Source organism: Chelonia mydas, chromosome 1 (genome assembly GCF_015237465.2).
Source record: "Chelonia mydas isolate rCheMyd1 chromosome 1, rCheMyd1.pri.v2, whole genome shotgun sequence".
Taxonomy (NCBI): Eukaryota; Metazoa; Chordata; order Testudines; family Cheloniidae; genus Chelonia; species Chelonia mydas.
The window spans coordinates 234,147,146-234,168,328 of record NC_057849.1 but is presented as its reverse complement, the minus strand read 5'-3'; the positions used below and the strand labels follow the sequence as shown (position 1 = coordinate 234,168,328).

Below are 21,183 nucleotides of genomic sequence, written 5' to 3'. Positions count from 1 at the left end.
ACTAATTTATAAATTCCACTACCTCAGTTTGGGCCCAATCCCACACTTATTCTACATTTGCAACTTGTACTGGGTTGCCTTTGTATTGTGTTTATTACACGACGATCCTATTAAAATATCTCAGTTACTGTACCGAATGCACATTTCAACACTGCTAACAAGAACTTTCCAGACTCTCACTGTAGGGCCTTGTCTACACAAACATTTAGTTTGTGGCAAGGTGGGGTGTGAATCTGCCCTGCACTAGCCTGTGGCAGACTAACTGTCCTTGGGAATGCTGCTGACACGTATTAACAGTTTGTTAGTGCACTTTGATCTAGTCCTCTTTGAGACAGGCCTAGATCAAAGGTCACTAACTGTCAGTCAGCAGGGTCTACAGGGTCTATGGCAGGCTAGTTTGGGGGATATGCACACCCCAGTTTGCTGCAAACTACATGGTCATGTAGAGAACTCCTAAGGATTTGTGTATCCCAAGAGCAGAATTTATACAGGCAGTTTTCAAAGGAAAGTTACCATCTCTCTATTGTGTGGGTTTTTTAGATGGTTCAGTTTGGTTTGGTTGGTTGATTAGTTTTGGGGGGTTTTTTGTTTGGTGGTTTTTTGTCTTGAACTGTTATGAAATCTTTTGGAAGTACCACTGAGAAGAAGATTAGATAGTTTTAAATAAATCCTTATATAGTATCTGTCTATCTTAGGGGTTTATACGGCTGCCAATTACCATATTATCGGAGTGCCTTCCAAAGAAAATCAATAGCAAAGTCCCTGGTAGACTTCATGGAATTTCTGGCATTTCTCCTTGTTTAGGGTCGAAACTCTGCTTGGGGTAGGGTTTGGAGGGTTTGGGCGAGGGGTTATTTTTTGGTTGGTTTAGGGGTAGAAGTGGGTTTCAGTGTTGACACTGTCATTCTGATGGGAAAGCTTTTATGAACAGGAAGGTTTTTCTAAAGAACGGTCAGATGTTGGATTCCTCTCATTTCATCTAGACGTTTGTTCCATAGGCAGATCCCTCCACAGAAAATACTTTGTCCCCAGCTCTCACGTGCTTTCTCATGGGCTTTGGGATCTGTATTGTCCGAGAGGAATGCAACTGTCCCAGTGGATCATATATAAAGATTTGGTCTTTTCATGTAGCCAGGCTTGCCCCATTAATAGCTTTGAAATTTAGTACTCAGGCCTTAAACTGGTATCAGAAACTGACTGGGTTTAAGTGAAGGGACTTGAGTTTGGGCTTGATGTATTCATGGCAGCCTAAGCCAGGGAGAGCGCAGGCAACTGCCTTCTTTGCCAGCTGGAGTCTGTGTATCTTCTTGTCATAGCCCTGGTCAAGCTCCCTCTCGTGGACGCTCTCTAGGCTGCTGTGTTTGGATTCCACATGGTGGATCTGTGTGCTTTTAAGCTTCCTTTTGTCTGGGTAGGCTCTGGCCTCTCTGGCATACTTCCTGGGCACAGACTCTGTTACCCTTTCATGGAAGTGGGACCTTATGTTCCAGTTGGCCCAGGCTCCAGCACCACCACTGATCCCCCAGGATACCACAGTTGTTTAAGCACCTCCTTTCCATGAGCTCCAACCATGTGGCCATTCTAGATTACCATTTATCTCTCCATGGACACAGAGACACAGGCTTTGCAAAAGGTTTTGTACACAGTTACTCTTTACTATTGATAGCCCAAGAAATGTACAGCTCTGGCAAAAAAAATAATAGAACATCTGTTTGCATTCCCTACTTCAGTTTCCTCATTACTCTTCATTATTCTCTGTATTTAGCTCAGAGTCATTTATGGAGTCTAGGATCCTTCCCCCCTGCTTTAGGCTTCTACTCTGGAACATGGAGTCTCCTCTCCCTGCTCCAGCCAGCTTTCTGCTTCAGCCTCTGGTCTCATCTTCCTTCCTCTCTCATTCTCAAATGGCCAGGGAGAGACCATTGCTCTTATAACCCGGAGTCTCCTTTGTCAGGTGACCCCCCGAACAGCCTCATCAGGTGAACAAAGTCCCTCACCAGGTGATTCATTGTTTAGTTACCTCTCCCGTGAAGATAAGCCTTGAAAAACTTTACCTTCATGTTAGCCATCTCTTTGTCCAAGAGTTTTCCATTTGAATGGGTGATCACCAAAATTTAATACACCTCCATTGTTAGCCCAGAGTCTCCACCATTTGGACTTTGAGTCCAACATGGGGGTAAAAAGGCAACAGAGAAGACCGACAAGTCCCACATTCAAAATGGAGTTTGCAGTCTGACATAGATACGCATAGAGAGTCCCCATTATTAGTCAAAAAGCATAAGCTATAAATAGCTAGATTCCCCAAATCATCACAGGAAGAGCCTCTCCTCTATGTGAAAGGGATGCAGTTTCCTAGGAAGCTGGAGATGAAAAAAAGGCATTTTTAGATACTGATGCATTCAGACTTAGTGAGAAGTTAAACAGGCCCCTGAGGCTTCATACCATTTTGATAAATGGGGTCTGTATGCCTTCAGTAGAAGGTAGAGATAAATGTCTGTGACAGTTCTTCAAAGCATTTCTCCCTTCCAGTCAGCATTACTTTAATCTAGCCTAGGTTTGTCTTGAGCCAGTTTATTTTCCTTCTAGAGCTAATTTCATGTTGGCATTTTGACGTGTTAGTAGTGTTGGTTGTTGCATCAATTGAGAATGAGATACATACTTGAGTATCATCAGCATACTGTTGGCATCTAAACCTATGGCATCTCACTGTCTCTCCCAGTGGTCTCATGTAGATCTTTGTAGAGAAGAGAGGATGCTATGAATCCCTGCAGGACTTTGCAGGTGAGGATCTTTGGAGAGGAGGAACAGAGTTACTCATTACAACCCTGTAACTTCTGCTGGAGATGAACTGGAGCTAGGCTATCTACTCCTGCTATGTCATGTTGGCATGTTAGTAGTATCTTGTGGTCCACTGTGTCAAAGGCTACAGAAGGTCCAGCAATATAAGCATGGAGATCTTTCCTGTGTCTAGGGCCATAAGAATGCCATCCTTTAATACCACTAGAGCATTCTCTGTTTTGTGTCATGGTCTGAACACTGATTCTGTGGCATCAAGGATAGGGGATGGTACATATGTTGCCAGAGCTTGCTGATAATTACGTTTTCAGTTATTTTGCCCAAGATTGGGAGGCTGGGGATAAGACAGCACTTGGAGGGATCTTCAAGGCCAAGTACTGGCTTTTGGGGTATTGGGTGAAAACGTATTTTTCAAGGAGTTTGATAGGTGTGTTCTACTGAAGAAGGCATTGACTATTTCCAGTATAGGAAGTATAACTGTTCTTCATTGGCTTTTACCAGCTATGAAGAGCATGGATCCATTTCACAAGTTGGCTGTAATATTTTTCAGAAACTCTTTATTGCACAGTATGCAAACAGTGTATACGTTCTAACAATGTTCGTGTTTTCACCAGTGATAGTTGTTTATTATGTATGATGTGCAACAATTACATGTTCTGGAAACTTCATTTTATTTTTAGTGAAAAGGGCTTCTTGAACAAGTGAGCTCAAAAAATGAGAACTATAAAAGAGAGTATAGTGCTTTCTGGAAGTAATCAGCACTCTAATTTTATTTTAAATGAAGGCAGTTAATTTCTAACATGCTTGTTTCCTTGATGGTGGCTGACATGTTATTTCTGTTGTTTTTTCCTGTTCCATGTTTTTAAGCAAAGGTTCTCTTTAGAGTTGCTTCAGAATATGTCATCAGCATAGTGTTAACAGTTATTTTGGCTCATCATCAATACCATTTTAAAATATTAAAATAATCCTAGTAATTTTAGTGTCTGTGCTCTTATATGTGCTCTTATATTATGATGAACAAAATAATTATTAATCAGGAACCAACCATGTTTTACAGGTAATGATTACCAGTCCTTCGAATTCCATATAGTTATTACTATAATTAATTAATTAATTAATTAGGTGCTGCTTCTGTCTGAGAGGCAAGTAAAAACACAAAGTCAACTTAGGGCAAGAGGTCCCAATTTTTACTAACATAATAAACAGTGTCTTGGACTGACAGCATACAGTATCTAAAGTTCCAGCAGTTTCCCCCTAATTACTATGCTAACAGGCCCAACACATTGTGATGAGGAGGACACTAATATGTGACAATTAAAACTGGGCAAAGATCTGATTTTTCCATCAGTTGGCAGTTCTGTAAAAATAAAATAAAATTAATTTCAGGACAAACCAAAAACGGAATTTTTTTCAGAATTTTCAGCTAATCAAAAAAATCAGAAACATTTCAATTTCATTTTGGGTATTTTTTAATGAAGGCAAAGGAAATGAAGGGCTAGATTCACAAAAACAGAGGAAGGGTGGTGCTTTCCTTTTTATACCCAATGTCCTAGTGGTTTGGGCACTCACTTGTCATGTGAAATATACCCAGTTTAAATCCCTACTCTGGAGCAGGAACTTGAAGCCAGCAATTCTCCTCGTCCCATGTAAGTGCTCTAACCCCAAAACTATAGCCGAATTTTGGAGGGAGGTGGGTTTCAATCTCTCCCATTGAACTGCTTTACATAAAATACTCCTAGTTATGAGCCAGTATAAAACAGTGAGAATGACTCTATAGCCAAGTAGCCAGGCCATTCACTTTCAAGGAGGGAGACCTAGGTTCAAGTCCCTGTTCCAGAGTCTGGATTTAAACCAGGTATCCCATATGCCAAGTGAGTGCCCAAACCACTGAGCTATGCAGTATAAGGGGGATATCACCACCCTACCTTTATTTTTGTGACTCTTGTCCTTCGTTTCCAGCTGTGGGTTCTAACCACTTGGAAAGGGGGGTCCTCCTTCTAAGATTTTGTGAGTAGTGCTTAACTCCCCCTCTAGCTCAAAAAACCAAAAGATTTCAATCTGATTATTTGAAAGTTGTTTGTTTTAACATTTGTGAGATTTTTTCTTTAGTTTTTTTAATTCAACCAAAACAGTTATTTAAAATCTACATGAATTTGCTCAATGTTTTGGTAAATCCAAATCTGAAATAAATTTTCAGAAAAAAAAAGTTTCAGTCAAAAAATTTTGCCCAGTTCTAGTTCCAGTTCATTGTGGTTTGAAAATTTGGTCCTGACTTGCCTAAAACTACATAGCAAGTCACCAACAGAGTCAGGAATAGACCCCCCAGAATAAGGAATTCTGTTTCTCACTGCCGTGATCTAACCCTGAGACAAACAAACTGCTTTATAAATATTTACCTTAAACTTTCTTTGCCACAACTTAACTCCATTCCTACTAGTCCATTCCTGTCTCAGTGGTAATTATAACTAATTCTTGTTGTCTTTATATAATCCTTTCACATGTATGTTACCCCTAAGGGATTTTTGTATATGGAATAAGCCTTCTCTTAATCACTCCACAATGGACCTCACCTGTATTTCCTAAACTTGTTAAAATATTTTTTGTTGCAGTCTTCTGAATTCTCTCATTTCTTTTTCAGAATATGGTGTCAAAAACTGAATGTAGTATTCCAAGTGAAACCTATCCCTGAACGGAGTAGGTCTAGCCTTGTGTCCATGTGATACTTCTGTTGTTCATAATAATTTATAAAATGCATCCAGTTCTCTGATGATCATGAAATGATAAATTTCATGACTCTAAGGAAAGGGAAGACTGAGGATGTATTTTTAAAAAAAGCAGACATTAACAAATTCAGAGAACTGAAAGGTAAGATGCCAAGGGAAGAAAATCTAATGGAAAAAGGCGGTCAGGAGAGCTGGCAGTTTTTCAAGTAGAGAATATTAAAGTCACGACTGAAAAATATCCCGACTCAAAAGAAAGACAGAAAGTATAGCAAGAGGCCAATATGCTCCATCAGGCACCCTTTAATTACCTGAAATTCTAAAAGGAATCCTACAAAAAGTAGAAACATGGACGAGTTGCTAAGGAGGAGTACACATTAAGAGAAAGTCCCAAGCATGTATGGATAAAATCAGAAAGGCTAAGGCACAAAATGAGTTACACCTAGCCAGGGACATAACCGGCAATATGCAGAGGTTCTTTAAATACCTTAGGATCAAGAGAAAGACGAAGGAAAGTGTAGGTCCTCTAACTTAGTGGGGAAGGAGAGCTAATAACTGTTAACATCAAGAAGGCTATGGTGCCCACTTTGCTTCTGTCTTTATTAATGGTGATCAGGTACTCAAGGAGGAAGGAACACAAGCCAAAATAGGGAAAGAACAGGTTAAAGAATATTTAGATAAATTAAATGTATTCAAGGTGGCAGGACCTGATGAATTTCATCTCAGGGTATATAAGGTACAAGCTGAATCAATCGTGGAACCACTAGCAATTATCTTAAGAGAATTCATAGAGAACAATTGAGGTCCCAGAGGACTGGAGAAGGGCAAACATAGTACCCATCTTAAAAAAGAGAACAAAAAGGAACTGGGAAATTAATTATAGACCAGTCAGCCTAACTTTGGTATCTGGAAAGATACTGGAACAAATTATTAAGCACTCAGTTCATAAGTACCTAGAAGATAATAGGGTTATAAGTAGTAGCCAACATGGTTTGTCATGAACAAATCATGACAAACCAACTTAATTTCCTCCTGTGATGAGGTAACCAGCCTAGTGGAGAGGGACAAAGCAGCACACATGATGATAAGGCTTTTTTTTTATAGTCCCACATTACATTCTCATAAGCAAACTAGAGAAATGTAGCCTACATGAAATTACTATAAAGTGGTTGTATAACTGATTGCAAGACCATACGCAGGAGTAGTAATCAATGGTTCGCTGGCAAACTGGGAAGGTGTCTGTATTGGGGTTCCGCAGGCATTTGTCCTGGGTCCAGTACGATTCAGTATTTCCATTAATGACTTGGATAATGAGGTGAAGAGTACGCTTATACAATTTGCAGATGACACCAAGACGGGAAGGCACTTTGGAGGAAAGGATTAGAATTCAAAACAACCTTGACAAATTGGAGATTTGATCTGAAATCAACAAGAGGACATTCAATAAAGACAAATGCAAAGTACTACTCTTAGGAAGGAAGGATCAAATGCAAAATTACAATATGGATAGGTGCTGGTACTGCTGCAAAAGATTTGGGGTTTATAGTGGATCACAATTTGAATATGAGTCAACAATGTGAAGCAGTTGCAAAAAAGGCTTTCATTCTGAGGTGTATTAACAGGAGTGTCATATGTAAGACATGGGCGGTAATTCTCCTGCCCTACTCGGCACTGGTGAGGCCTCATCTGGAGTACTGTGTCCACTATGTTTGCGGGCACCACACTTTAGAAACTATATGAATAAACTGGAGAGATTTCAGTGGAAAGCAACAAAAATGACCACTGAAGGTAGGACAAGAAGTGATGATCTTAATCAGCAGCAAGTGAGATTTAGGTTAGATGTTAGGAAAACTTTCTAACTATAAGTGCAGTGAAGCACTGGAACAGGTTACCGAGGGAGGCTGTGGAATCCCTGTCACTGGAGGTTTTTAAGAACAAGTTGGACAAGCTCCTGTAAGGGAGGGTCAAGGTTTATTTGGTCCTGTCCCAGCACAGGAGGCTGGACTTGATGACCTCTCAAAGTCCCTTCTGGCCCCTATAATTCAGTGATGGTACAAAAAAAGGTGCTATATAAGGGCATACATAACAGAAGACTTGCAACACCCCAGTGCTATAAATTAGCCTTTTGAGAGTGCAGGATGTATTATAGTCTGCACCAGGACTGCCAGGATCATCTTTTTTAAAATGAGATGATATAGGTAAAAAGCATCACACAGATACACATAGCCTTACTGAACCTAAATTTTCAAAATGGATGGTGTTTTAGCCATGTCATCCCCACTAACTTTTATCACTCTGAGAACTAATACATTCATCTTGAGCTCTTAATCCCAGCTCACCTTCCCTGCTCAAAATAGAAAGAACTCCTTCCTACTTTCCTAACTCTCCTGTTTTATCTCCCTCCACCTTACAATGGAGTCTTCTCTCCAGTCACCTCCCAAACAATCCTTTCTTCACTGGTCTCCTATTCAGAACTGCTGGATATTTTGCTATGTGCTGTGAAAGAACGGTGACACTGGAGGTAGTGGAATGGTAAACTGTATATATGGTAAGATAAAATATTTCAACGGTGAACAGAGATAGGAGATTAATGAACCAGCTATTAAATAGGGGAACCCCGTGTTCTGATGTCAAACTGAGCAACACATGAAGAACAAACCCTTTAAAAACTAGAGGGCATTCTAAATGTACCTAATACTTAGTAATTTGCATAGTTATTAATTTTACTAGTTGAATTCATGGTGGAGTTAAAACACTGGTTTTAAACTTCCTTGCAAATGCTCAGTCTTTAAACTTTACTAGCCTAAGCCAGCAGAAGCTTTTTTTATTTCGAATACATAAGGCTAAATTTGTTCTTGGTGTAATTCCATTGACTTGAGCATGGGTCATGGCTTGGAACTTGAGACTCTTGCTGGCAGTTTGTCAATTCCTTTAAGCATTAGTAGTAATCTTTAGGTATAAGTGACACACAAAAAAATAAGTGCTTTTGGTATCAAAAATATTCAATTTTCTTATACTTTATCTGCTTTCCCATATATGATTGCAGGTAGTATATGACGCAGTCACCGAGCTCCAAGGACGTGTGTTACAGCTTATTGTGAAAAGCAAAGGAACATTTGTGGGAGCTATCAACATTCAACTGAACAGTGTCCCATTAAATGAAGAAAAGTGGTACCCATTGGGGAACAGTATAATTTGAACATTGCCTTAGATAACTGAAATATTCATTCATTATTTCTCTTTGCCTTTTCTCATGGGCCATTTTGGCACATTAGCCGAAATATTTGCCTTTGAGAATATAACATGCAGTAAACCGCTAACCATATATACATTGAACTACTAATCACACGGAAATTCTCTCTTTTTCATGATCCATTGCCATTTAGCTATCTTCACAGAATTACTACCTTTACCTGCAACAAGTTCCCATTAGCCTGGGTGTAAAAAGGCTTGCAGCATGCAATTTCAATTATCTTGGATAACATTTCTTATGGCAACAAGCAAGATTTTTGTTCCTGCTGATCACTGTTATTTGTATACAGCTAGATGTGTTTTATGTATCCCTAAACCTGTGATGCTGGAGCCTTAGCCAAAGCCCGTTTAAATCAATGGTAATCTCCCACTGACTTTAGTGGGCTTTGGATCAGACCAATAATGAGCTTATTGGGCTGAATTCACTCTACTTGATGTCTGTGTAGTTATATCAGTTTTAAATACGGCCCAGTTAGTATGATAGCACGTTCACCTGAGAGATCATAGTAGAATGACAGTTTGTATTTAAAACTTCTTGCTCATTTCACATTTAAAATGTAACTATATGTGCAGAATTTAAAATCTGAACATTTAAAAGAATTTAAAACTATACTGTCCTTTAGTTTTAGTGTATACCTTATATTTTTAAGTTTTAACTTGCTGATGTAACATATGACTTTGTAACTTTCAGACCTGGGGAAAGATGTTTCATCTCACTGGGTTTATTCTGGGAAAATATTTGGAAATAAATAAATTCTGGCAAAATATCTGATAATAGATAAATGTTATAAATTAGAGTTTGAAAAATATTTATATCCAACGATCCCCATAGACTTTTAAACATTTCCAAAAATCACATGTAAATGACCAAAGTATTAGAACCATCACACAGTAAGTAAAGGGGACATACAATAAATAGTTACTCTGCTGAAAGGTTAAATTAAGTAAAATCATATTATAAGAAATCTTTGTTCATTAGTGTTACCCCATTTCATGTTCATGCTGCATTTGGGAACTAGACAATATATACACAGGCTCCAGTCCTGTAAAGCCTTATACATATGCTTAAATCCTGCACATGAGTATCCCATTGAGTTCAGTGGGACTGGTTCCTGAACTCAGTCCTTGAAGGTGCTTTTGCCCAAATCCAGTGAAACACGTAAGCACGCTTTTTACTTCCCATTAGACTCACTGAATTCCATTAACATCAGTTGCACACATGAGCCCCGTGTGCATAAAGTTAGGCACTTACATATGTCTTCTCAGAATCAGGGTCACAGGGTAGTAAAAAGAAAAAGTACTGATTCATGATGTGATCCAAGGTAAACATTAATATGATAACAAGATTTATCCTGCAAGTTGAAAAAGTGGCTGGCAGTGGGAATAATGCCCAGAGCTGTAGGGGATTCCTTTTTTCCACCCAAAGCACAATAGTTTTAAGACACACAAATCAGGCTTAAGCAGCTTATGATATATAAACCTGTTGAAGTTGCGGTGTGAGTGTCATTTAAGAATATCATGAATCCAACAAACCTGCATTCTTCTCGGCTGCAAACAGATTGGTTATGTCAGCTCTTGGAACAGAGCCACCATATTGCCCGGGGAAATTAAACTTCTCAGTGAGGATTGAGAACCTGCTTGAGTAAAAACATGAACATGCCTACTCAGTGCTGAAGAAAACCATAAAATATTTACCCTGTGAAAAAGATATTGTCTATGATACAAATATAAACAGTACAAGGATCGACAAGGCCAAAATTTTAGATTATAGGTATTCTAAGATAAAGGCGCAAGTGACTTCCCTCTCAAAAAATGCAGAAGACACATCATATCCAGCTTTTAGTTATCAAATTACCTGACCCTAAAGTTTAGTATTGATTTTAGATTCTTCTCAGTTTTCTTTAGTTTGCTTTTAATGTAAATAAATGTTGGCAGTTTTCCAGTAGTGTTATTTCCTGTAACATTTTCAAATCTTTGCCTGTGGTATGTACAGGAGAGTATAATTTTCCATATTAGAGAGAGACACATTTTGTGCATAGGGGATATATTAATAAAAATAACATTTAAAATGACAATAAAAATAAAATCAAACTTAAAGATAAGCATTGATCTAAGTATCTTAAGTAAGAAATGTGCCATCATAAAACAGCTTGGTAAGTTATTGAGGCTTGGACCCGAAACCTGCAATGAATTCTGTGCATGTAGATCCCTGTGTGCACGTGGAGCTCATTGCATAAAAGCAATTTATAAGAAAGGTGGGAGAACACTGTCTCTTGATGGGAGGGCAAGGGCTATGCTGACAGAGAAGGTGCAGACAGCAGTATCTGGCAGGCGGTTAGTGTTTTGAGATCCTGGTATCAGCAACATTGAATATTGTCCAGGTTACCACTCTTGAACTTTTATCATTTTTACAATGGGCATTGATGAGCTATAGCTCAATCAGAAATTGACTCATTATGGATTTAAAGGGTAAATTATGTTTTAATTGTGTGTATGTGCATGTATGTTTCCTGTTTTTCTTTTTTCTTGAACAGATTAATATACAGTAGGAAAAAGTTTCTCAATACAAATGAAAAAGACCACTCAATTTTGCCCATAATTTTGGTGCCTTTGGAAGTCTTAGACCATAAATATTAAAATGCTACTTCCTTATTATTTAATAATTCATTACTATTTTGCTATTAGTTGCAAATAACCATGTCTTAAAATATTGACTGGATTCAAGAAAACATACTGCAAAAGTCAACCATGTATGATTTCTTCCAAATTACTTCAGGGCCCAATTCTACAGCCTTTATTCATGTGAAATAGCATTTAGCCACACAAATATTTCCACTGATTTCAGTGGAAATTGCAGGTGCTCAGCACCTCTGAAAATCAGGCCACACACTAAACGGTTGTTTGCAAGCTACATGATGGTTGCTTTATTGAGGAATACGCCAGTTCAGGAGTACTGCTAATGTCATCATGAATAGTACCAAATATACACAAAGAGTGATGCAGGATCCAGTCTGTCACCAAGTTTGGAAAACAGAGGAACATGACGATAACCTGTAAATGTAATGACAGTAAATTAATTTATTAAATACAAAAGTAGAATTGATGGTGGGTTAAGCGAGGAAACAGAAGTGGCCGTATTTACTGTACAAATGAAGCATAATTTATAGTTATCTAAACAAACCCTTTAATTAAAGTAAACCAAAATGATCCTAGAGGAACACCCATTACTACAGTAGTTCTCTAACATTTCTAGCATTTTAATTCTCCTGGCATTCAGTGGTGATAAACACAGATAATGTTAGTATAGCGTCAAAGCCTCCACTGATACATAAGTTGTGATTTACACTATCCTGCAGACTTCTGCTACAGGACTGGCAAGGATTTAGAAAGGATACTCTTGGTATCCAGAAGTCTATGCTGCACATATTGCGTTTAGAACATCTCCTGTTGATTAACCGGTGAAGGAAGAGTGACAATGTTCTTGTAAAAGAAACTACGCTGCAATGGTAGTGAGCTAACAAAAGAGAGGTGGGAGGCAGAAGAAGGTTTCCTACCTTCCCTGGCCACTTAAACCCTTGGGCTTTTGGGCAATCTGGAAATTTCTACAAAGAAACTTACCCAGACTGATGTTTGACAACCCTGTCTAAGCTCCAATGTTTATTTGACTGCATTTTCTATACACAAAGCAAATTTAGAACTGGTTTCTTGCAGTTTCACAGAATAATATATACATTCAAACAGAAGAGAGAGAGAGAGACAAAGAAATAGGTGTGCAGATTTAGCTAGTAGAATGGTAAGTATTCTGTAATAACAATGTCTGTGTTTCTCATATCTCCTTTTTTCCCAGCCCATGAAAAGAATCAATAAACATCTTTATAACTTACTACCCCGGAGGAAGAAAGTGGGGGGAGGAGAGGAGAGCTGTTAGGACTGATATAAAAGCAACAAGTAGCCCACTGCCAGCTCAGTGTTTTTCAGCCTTACACAGTCCAGGTAACATTTTTAAGAGTGCCTAAGTCACAATTTCAAAAGTCCTATGATTTAGGGCTTGTCTATCCTCCTGCTTATGTCAATGTAACTTATGTTGCTCAGGGGTGTGAAAAGCCCCCCCACTCTGAATGATGCAAGATACATTGACTTAAAGCGGTATCCACACCGTGCTATGTCTATGGGAGAGGTGGAATAATTATGCCGCCAGGAAAGCACTCTCCCATTGGCATAGCGTGTCTTCACCAGACGCACTACAACAGCACAGCTGCATAGGTGCTGCTGTGCCAAAGTAGTTCGGTAGTGTAGACTAGCCCTTAGACTCAGAAGTGCCTAAGTCACTTTTGAAAATGGATCCTCGGTTCTTGAGTAACTAAAGCACTTTTACCTCTTTCTCTCTTTTCCAAAAAGAGGGCTGAGATCACCTGATAATCTTGAGATATGAATTGTCCCTAACTTCAGAATTTACTCTCAAAGCTCAAGCTTATCCTTCAGAGAGAACTGCAAGGCTTATTGTTTTGGCCAAGTTTAATGGTGATGTAAAGCACGGTCTTTTCTGTTTTGTTCACTTTTCTGTTTATGTTGATTTTTTCCCAGATGTCATGGAACTGGGCAGGCTCCACATGTAAACGAATAAAGTTAATGAGCGTATTGAATTGCCTACTTTTGCCCTGAACTCTGTCTGCTACCAAGAAAATGACTCTATGTTCTTGATGTTTAAAGCTATGCTGACATTTTATCTGTTCCAGTAGAAGGATTTCTGGCAACTAGAAGTTCTCTGTGAGGTTTTTATAGCCACGAAAAGTTTAAATCCCGTAAACAATTATATCTGTTCGGCTAGGAGACTGTATTAAGCTGGGTTCTCAAAGGCCCTATAGCTCCTTCCTATGTTCCTCAAAGATCATTTAACAAGAGGGATTACTGCATCTTCAAGAGAGTATTGAGACACTGGAGGATGACATCTGTAGGGAAGCGAAGGGCAGTAGGTGAATCTGTACACCTTTATTCACCAGTACAAGTTGGTTCTGTGTGCTTGTCAGAAGTTATTTTGAAAAATCAAATACAGTAAGCAGCCAGTTTACAGTAAGCCACCCTCCTCCTGGCATAGTGGCGTCTACATCAGCTATTCATTTGAATTCTATTCATCAGATAGGAATCAAGGAGAGGTACTAGTAAAACAAGGGGAAATTATCAGTTATTACGCTTTTTTTATTTCCCCCATTTTATTTCCATCTTTGTGCATTGTCAAAAAATTGCACAAAGAGCTCACTTGATTCTTTATCTTTATTGCCTACCTCTCTTTTGTTTTTTTCAGGTTCTGGACTGAATAAAACATGGGCAATCTGGTGCCTTTATACTGGTCTTGACTGACTGTTTTTTTCACCCTCTTGCTTCCTAACAGCTGGAGCTATAACACTCTCTGAATGGATTCTGTTTACAATGTGAGTGGAGTAATACTGCAATAAATACAGCTACCAATAAGTAATATTTCCTTCAGTACTGTAGGTTGGCAGTCACATAGAATCTAATCATCATAGCTAACAATGACCCAAAAATGTGATGAATGCCACTCTGCATCTGTTCCACCTATTACAAAGTTTATGGAGTGTAATAAACCTAAAGAGAACAACAGGCTAATAGTAAAAGCTTATGCTTTTGTAGATTTTTACTCAGTGGTATGTAGTTTGCTTTTGGAGGAAGTACTACCTTTATTCATGCACAGCAGTGGTAAAGTGTATTGGCCCAGGAACTCATTTGCAGCTAGCGATATCTGATCTTCCACAACGAAGCGTACTAATGCCAGTTCTGGAACTTGAACATTAAAAGTAAAAGTTTCATTCCACCTAGGGCACAAAGCTGGGGTGGGGGTGCAGAGAGAGAGAGAGAGAAAACAATTGTAATACAAACAGCATTCTGAACAAACACATCAATGGATTGAAAAATAATGAGAACTTCTTTCCTGGTAATTAATTTATGAGCTATGCTTTCTACAAGTGAGGACAGTGCAGCACCTCCTTTTGTGCCTGACTCTGTGCCCGTTTAACTCAGTAACAAAACTACTGACTGCACTAGTGCAGGCTCAGAACTTTTATGTGGATTCAGGAGTAAAGACGACCAAAAAGTAGTTCTCATTTTTTGCACTCTTCAGTCAGCATAGATAAGCCCCTCTCTACAAGTGGAGTGAGCTTTAAACATGACAGAACTAGGCACTTTATAAACATTTGTCATGCATTACCTACACACTGAGTAATTCAAACCACAAGACTGAGCAACTCTTTTTGAAGAGAACAAAAAGGGATTATGACTGACGCAGAGGTTGTGGTCAAATAAAATTTGTTATAGACCTGGAAATCTCAAGATTTCTGCCAGCATGCCTCTTTTACTGCTTTGGGATTGAGGCAGATGCAAGATAAACTAAGGTAGAAAGGAGATAAACAGGAGCATAGAATGAGGACCGCCTTGTTTATAGGGAGAAACAGAAATTAAAGTGGTCATTTACCCCACCATTCGTACATAGGTTATGGTTACTAAGAAAGCTGCCTTCTAAAAAAAAAAAGAGGAAAAGGGAAATGGAATGCAGAGGTTCAAAAGAAAGGGGACCACAGAGAACCTTTAGACTGAGACACCAAGGGAGAGGACCTGCAATGACACAGGTAGGAGAATGCTTGAAGAAAATGAGAAATTATTTCCCCCAAAATGGCACTTGGACCCTCAAGAAGTTAAGGGAATGGCTCTTATTGAAACCCTCCTAAGTTAAGGATGGAATGGACTGATGATTCTTTCACATAAATGCCTTTATCCATCCACTAATCAGTAAAGACCACCAATACCTCGTAGTATGTGATGAAGGTTCTTTTCTTAATGGAGGAAAGAAGGACTTTCTTGACCACCTAGGAAATTCCATGCTTCCTTAACATGATATTCTGCTCAAGCTGACCGAGGCTTAGATAAAGAAATTGTCTTTGTGACAGAATATCTTTTATGAAAGAAAAAAGAATTTTTCACTCTCTGAATAGTCTCCGCTTATCATGATACCATGGTCTACTGAGCCAGGCCAGAGCAATGAGCATGACTATCACTGATCTTGACTTATTTTCTTTGGTATCATACACAACGGTGGAAGAGGAGGCAAGGTGTCTGAAAAACTGAAGTGCTAGGGGTAATAAGAAGGAAACACTAATTCATATATGTCCTGGGTCTCCTGTGGATTCATTTTGGCTTCCCCCACTTAATCCTTCAAACTTTTTCATCTGCATCAGAACACGTGCACAAACACAGACATGCTATAGAGACAGGCCAGGATGGAAGATGGTCAATGGAGTTGCACTGATCTACACCAATTGATGAATTGTCCCAAGAAAACCAGGGTGATCCTGCCAAGGTGACCTGAATCTGATCTGATATTTCACCACAGATGGTGAAGGTGGACTTTTGGTCTTTCCTTTCCTTATCCTTTGACACAGGTTTGCTCACTTTGTCTTCTCAGTTGAAAGAGATGGTTGGTATGAAAGAGAAATCAACTAAGGTTGATGGAAAAACAAACCAGAAATGTCAGAGGCTGTCTTTGCTACCTCTCTGTAATGAGCCAGAAAGATTTTTCACAGGAGTGGGGAGAAAGGGAGGGAAAGAGGAGAGAAAGAAGTGTACTGGCTGAAGGATAAAAAATGGTAAAATCATGTCCTGTAATTCAGCTTCTCTGAAGAGATTATTTGACTGGGTTCCTACTCTGAAGAGCCACATGCCTTCAGGATGTTGATTCGTATGCTGAAGGGGGGGGATATCCTATAAGCAGTAGCATGCTGCTTTACCCATGAGACATTGAGGCATTGATGTTTACCTGGCTTAAAGCCTTCTGAGTTTCAGCAATCTAATTCTATGGGGAACATCTGTGTCAAAAGACTACCGTACTAAAACTTTGTCTTGCGTGGTTCAAGGCTTTAAGGAGCCATTCTGATTACCTCTTAAAACAACAATGCATTGAAGCTACTCACTTCACTCTAGAGTCGAAAGTATCAGTGGCTCCCAGAAAAAAGTTCTTCACTGATATTCAACACAGAACATACCACAATAGATTAAGAAGAGTAGATAAGGTCCAGCTTTGTAAGAACGTTCTGCACCAACATCACATATTAATGTGCTTTAACATCCCAGTGTTATGGTGCATGAAGAATGGATGCTGCTTCTAACAAAGGACCTGTAGTAAACGAACAAACCCTGGTTTTCAGGTCTCCCTTGATGGCACCTGCCTTGTGCTGATCAACAAGGACCATTTCTGTACCAAGACAAGGTTGCATAAGCTTTGCCAGATGATGTCTGCAGCACACTGACACTGGGTTTTGTGGTGACACTCCTTGCTGATCCAACCCCTATTGAGCTCCCAAGCGTTGCTGTGATATGCACCAAGGAACTGATATGCACTGGCCTCTGAATATAGAGTCTGCATTGCCAGGTTGGTCGTCTAATGCAGTTCTGTACCAGTGCTACTTACCTTGATTCAATGCCTGCCTGCATTGAGGAACTACTCTCATGGGTTGAGGTGGTCCCTCCATATCAGGTCAGGTTGAGGCACAATGGTGAGATAGGGCAAGGGAAACTGCCTATGTTTTACCTGTTGTATATGTAAACAAATGCCTTCAGTCTCTACGACGGACAATCCATCATTTTTCATACAAGCATGATGGTAACAAAGAACCTTTTTTTAAAAAAAAATGAAAAAAACCTAGTTTCAAATTCTTCAGCTTTAGTTTACTGTCTTCAGACTAATCTTGTTGGAACACAGCTTGTTATGAGGTTGTTTTTGTTGATCAGTCTTTACACCTAGTGCCCACTTTTGCTATTAGTCTATGCAGCACAGCTTTTTGCTATGGAGTAAATTACTGGAGAAACACCTTCTATCTGATATTAAGTTATTCTGTGTGAAACTACTGAAATCATGTACAGTGAAAAGACTATATTCTACTTACCATTGCTTTTTATGACACAAGTCTGTTGTTTTACTTGATCTTCTGGCACACCATGAATTTCTATCTGGACTAAAGGATCAGCTTTATTGGTCCTGGAGAGGTTACTAGGTGGTAACTGATAACCACTAATAAGCTGCATAAATGAAAATGATACATAAGACCTCACTTGGGCTTGAAAATGTAATTTATTATAGCAATTTTAACATTAAACTGTACATTCAACAATTGCTCAGTGCAATCTAGCATATAAAGTTGAAGCTACATAGGAAACTTTTCCAAAGAGTATATACCAACTGAAATGTAATTGAGACTACTGTGCTTCAAACGTAATTCTATCTCCGGCTAATGTGATTCTCAGTTTAATTATCTTAAAACCTTTGCAGCTAAATAATAATTTTGGAAAAGAATATGCTTCTGTTTCTTGGTTTTTACCAGAGTATGACCGCTTTAAGGAGATTTTATTCAATCACTAGCTACAGAAAGTTGCTGTTTAATTAACGAAGGAAGGCCCATGTGAATTCCCTCTTGTGGGTTTCCCACTTCCTGTCATCAAATTCATGGAACCACTACCCAGGATGTGTCCATTGGGGCTGCACAAGTGTCCCCTAGTGACATCAGCCTCTAAGGGAGAGTAGCCCCTAACCACTTCAGTTCCTTCGCCTCTGCAATGAAGTGTTAGTAACCTCTGTGTGTTTTGTCTGCTTTGAGACACCAGGTCCCTATTGTTCATTATAGACTCACAGACTTTAAAGCCAGAAGTGACCATCACGATCATCAAGTCTGAACTCCTGCATATCACAGGCCACAGAATCTCACTCACCAACCCCTGTAATAGACCCATAACCTCTGGCTGAGTTGCTGGAGTCCTCAAATCATGATTTAAAGACTGCAAGTTACAGAGAATCCACCATTTATTCTAGTTCAAATCAGAAAATGACTCGTGCTCCATGCTTCAGAGGCAGGGCCGGCTCTACCATTGTTGCCACCCCAAGCAGCGCGCCGAATTGCCGCCGCCGCAAGTGGCTGAACATAGAAGCCGCCGCCGATTTACCGCCACGGATGGCTGAAGAGAGAGGCTGCCGCCGCGGAAACACCCTAACGGCACACGGACTGCCGCCCCTTGCAGATTGCTGCCCCATAATCTGCTTGGAATGCTGGTGCCTGGAGCCGGCCCTGTTCAGAGGACGGAAAAAACAATCCCAGGGCCTCTGCCTGCCTGACCTGGGGGAACCATCCTTCCCAACCACAAATATGGCAATCAGACCTTGAGCATATGGGTGAGACCCACCAGCCAGACACCTGGGAAAGACTTTGCTGTAGAAATTCAGAACCCTCCCCATCTAGCATCTCATATCCAGCCACTGGAGATATTTGCTAATAGCAGTCACAGATGAGCCATGTACTATTGTAGGCAACCTCATCACAACATCCCATCCATAAACTTATCAAGTTCAGTCTTGAAACAACTTAGGGTTTTTTACCCCCACTACTCCTCTTGTAAGGCTGTTCCAGAACTTCACTCCTCTGGTGGTTAGAAACCTTTCTCTAATTTCAAGCCTAATCTTGTGGGTGGTGATTGTAATCTTGTCACTGGCCTCGGTAGCCCCCGGTAGCCCCCGGCAGCCGGTGCCACTAGTCCTTGCCCAAGCTAAGATTTAGTCAAGAGTATTTATAGTACACATCATGGACAGGTCATGGACTGTGAATTTTTGTTTATTGGCCATGATCTATACATGACTTGTAGTAAAAATACCCATGACTTAATTGAAGCCTTAATAATAAGCACCATTTTAAACATTAGCTTGAAGCTTCTGATAATTTCACTGTAGACTTGAGGAGAGTAGAAATGTACACTTGAGAGAAAAATACATGATATGCTACAGAAAATGGTGTCCCTAAAATGTCCCTTAAAATAAAGAGGCGTTATCGTTCATGTTGTTGTCCCTTATTTCCATCCAACAAAGGTGGTCACCCTACTTTCCAGCTCCAGAGGACTAGCCTGACCAACTTCATTTGATGATTCTAAGTTCAGGAGCTCTGAACCAGGGCCCTAAGGTAAAGCCCTTATGAACTTTGTTAAGACTGCTCCTTCCCTCATGTACCATGATCAGCTGAACTGGCATCAGAGGATCCATGTTCCCTACAAGGCGAGTTACGGAAGGGACACCAGGAAAACAGGGAATGCAGGGAGTTAGGGTGGAAGCAAATCAGCCACATGGACAGAGCAATGCGCAGGGTTTAGTAATGTTCCACTTGTTCAAATTAACCTGCGTTCAGCTTCACTCTTGACTAATGAAACACTTGAGAAACACCTTCTTAAAGGGTTCAGAGTAACAGCCGTGTTAGTCTGTATTCGCAAAAAGAAAAGGAGTACTTGTGGCACCTTAGAGACTAACCAATTTATTTGAGCATAAGCTTTCATGAGCTACAGCTCACTTCATCGGATGTATCGGATGTAGTGAGCTGTAGCTCATGAAAGCTTATGCTCAAATAAATTGGTTAGTCTCTAAGGTGCCACAAGTACTCCTTTTCTTCTTAAAGGGGACATCGTTTCTTTAGTTGTTTTGCCTTCCCCTTGCTTGTGTGCGGTACAAATAGCAAACTAGTTTCCCCCATTCATGAGCCTGGTAATTAATTCATTCTCTTCTTTATTGTGAACTGTTTTCTCTTTGGCGCTTGTCTCTGAATTTTCTTTCTCTAACCACCATCTCTCCTGTCCTTCCATGTTGCCTGATCCCCCTCCCTTTAACATCATTACTCTTATGTTCTGAGGCCTCCATTCCATCAGTCCCTGAAATGTCATTGCTGCCTTGGCCTTCCTGCTACCTAGCCTGCACATTCTTCAACTCTGTTAACCTAAAATTCTGCTCGCACACTCTCTCTCTCTTCTGTACACAATCACTTCATTTTTGTTACTAATTATCCTAACTAACCCCTAAACCACAAGCTGGGTTTTCTCCTCACCTCTTAGAGCTCTATATAAATAATGAATAATATAATTGATGTATATGCATGAGAGCTTGAAAACATTAAATCATGTCCATCATGTAATCCGTGTGCTCACTATTAGGGTAGTCTGATTGTGCTGAATAAGGCACACACATTGTGTAATCCTTATACAATCCCTATTTAATTAATGTCTTATTCCTGCAATTTATTTCACTGACAGCAATGAAACAATAATTATACATTAATTCTATGCTAATTAAATAGCATTTAAATAAGTGGTATACAGTATGATCAGCAATAACATTTCATTGTGAAACTAGTTTTCTAATGATAGAGAATTTGGAACTTTTCTTTTTGGAGATGAAAAGGAGAATTTTTTTTTTTAAATAAGATCCATTGTAAGGGCTTTTTAAAACTAAACCAGGGTTTGTATGACAGTAAAGCATAGAGGATGCCATCCAAATTTTTACAATTCTGTCTTTTACCAAATTAATTATATCATAGTATATATGCTA

At 39.5% G+C, this 21,183-nt stretch overlaps 2 protein-coding genes across 2 annotated transcripts in view; one reads left to right on the top strand and one right to left on the bottom strand.

Annotated features, from left to right (window-relative positions):
* Nucleotides 1-9,797, top strand: part of PIK3C2G (phosphatidylinositol-4-phosphate 3-kinase catalytic subunit type 2 gamma) — a 275,645-nt gene extending 265,848 nt beyond the window's left edge. The window contains exon 32 of the mRNA XM_037916093.2: nucleotides 8,563-9,797. Within this exon, the coding sequence (XP_037772021.1) occupies nucleotides 8,563-8,715 (153 nt within the window). The 3' untranslated portion in view covers nucleotides 8,716-9,797. The remainder of the gene's footprint in view (nucleotides 1-8,562) is intronic.
* A 1,871-nt stretch (nucleotides 9,798-11,668) lies between these two features.
* The window catches only part of PLCZ1 (phospholipase C zeta 1), a gene marked incomplete at its 5' end in the record, with an annotated part of 112,416 nt that continues 102,901 nt past the window's right edge, over nucleotides 11,669-21,183 (bottom strand). Inside the window, 3 exons of the mRNA XM_007071202.4 lie at nucleotides 11,669-11,819; nucleotides 14,463-14,612; nucleotides 17,720-17,852. Coding sequence (XP_007071264.2) covers nucleotides 11,734-11,819; nucleotides 14,463-14,612; nucleotides 17,720-17,852 — 369 coding nt within the window. The remainder of the gene's footprint in view (nucleotides 11,820-14,462; nucleotides 14,613-17,719; nucleotides 17,853-21,183) is intronic.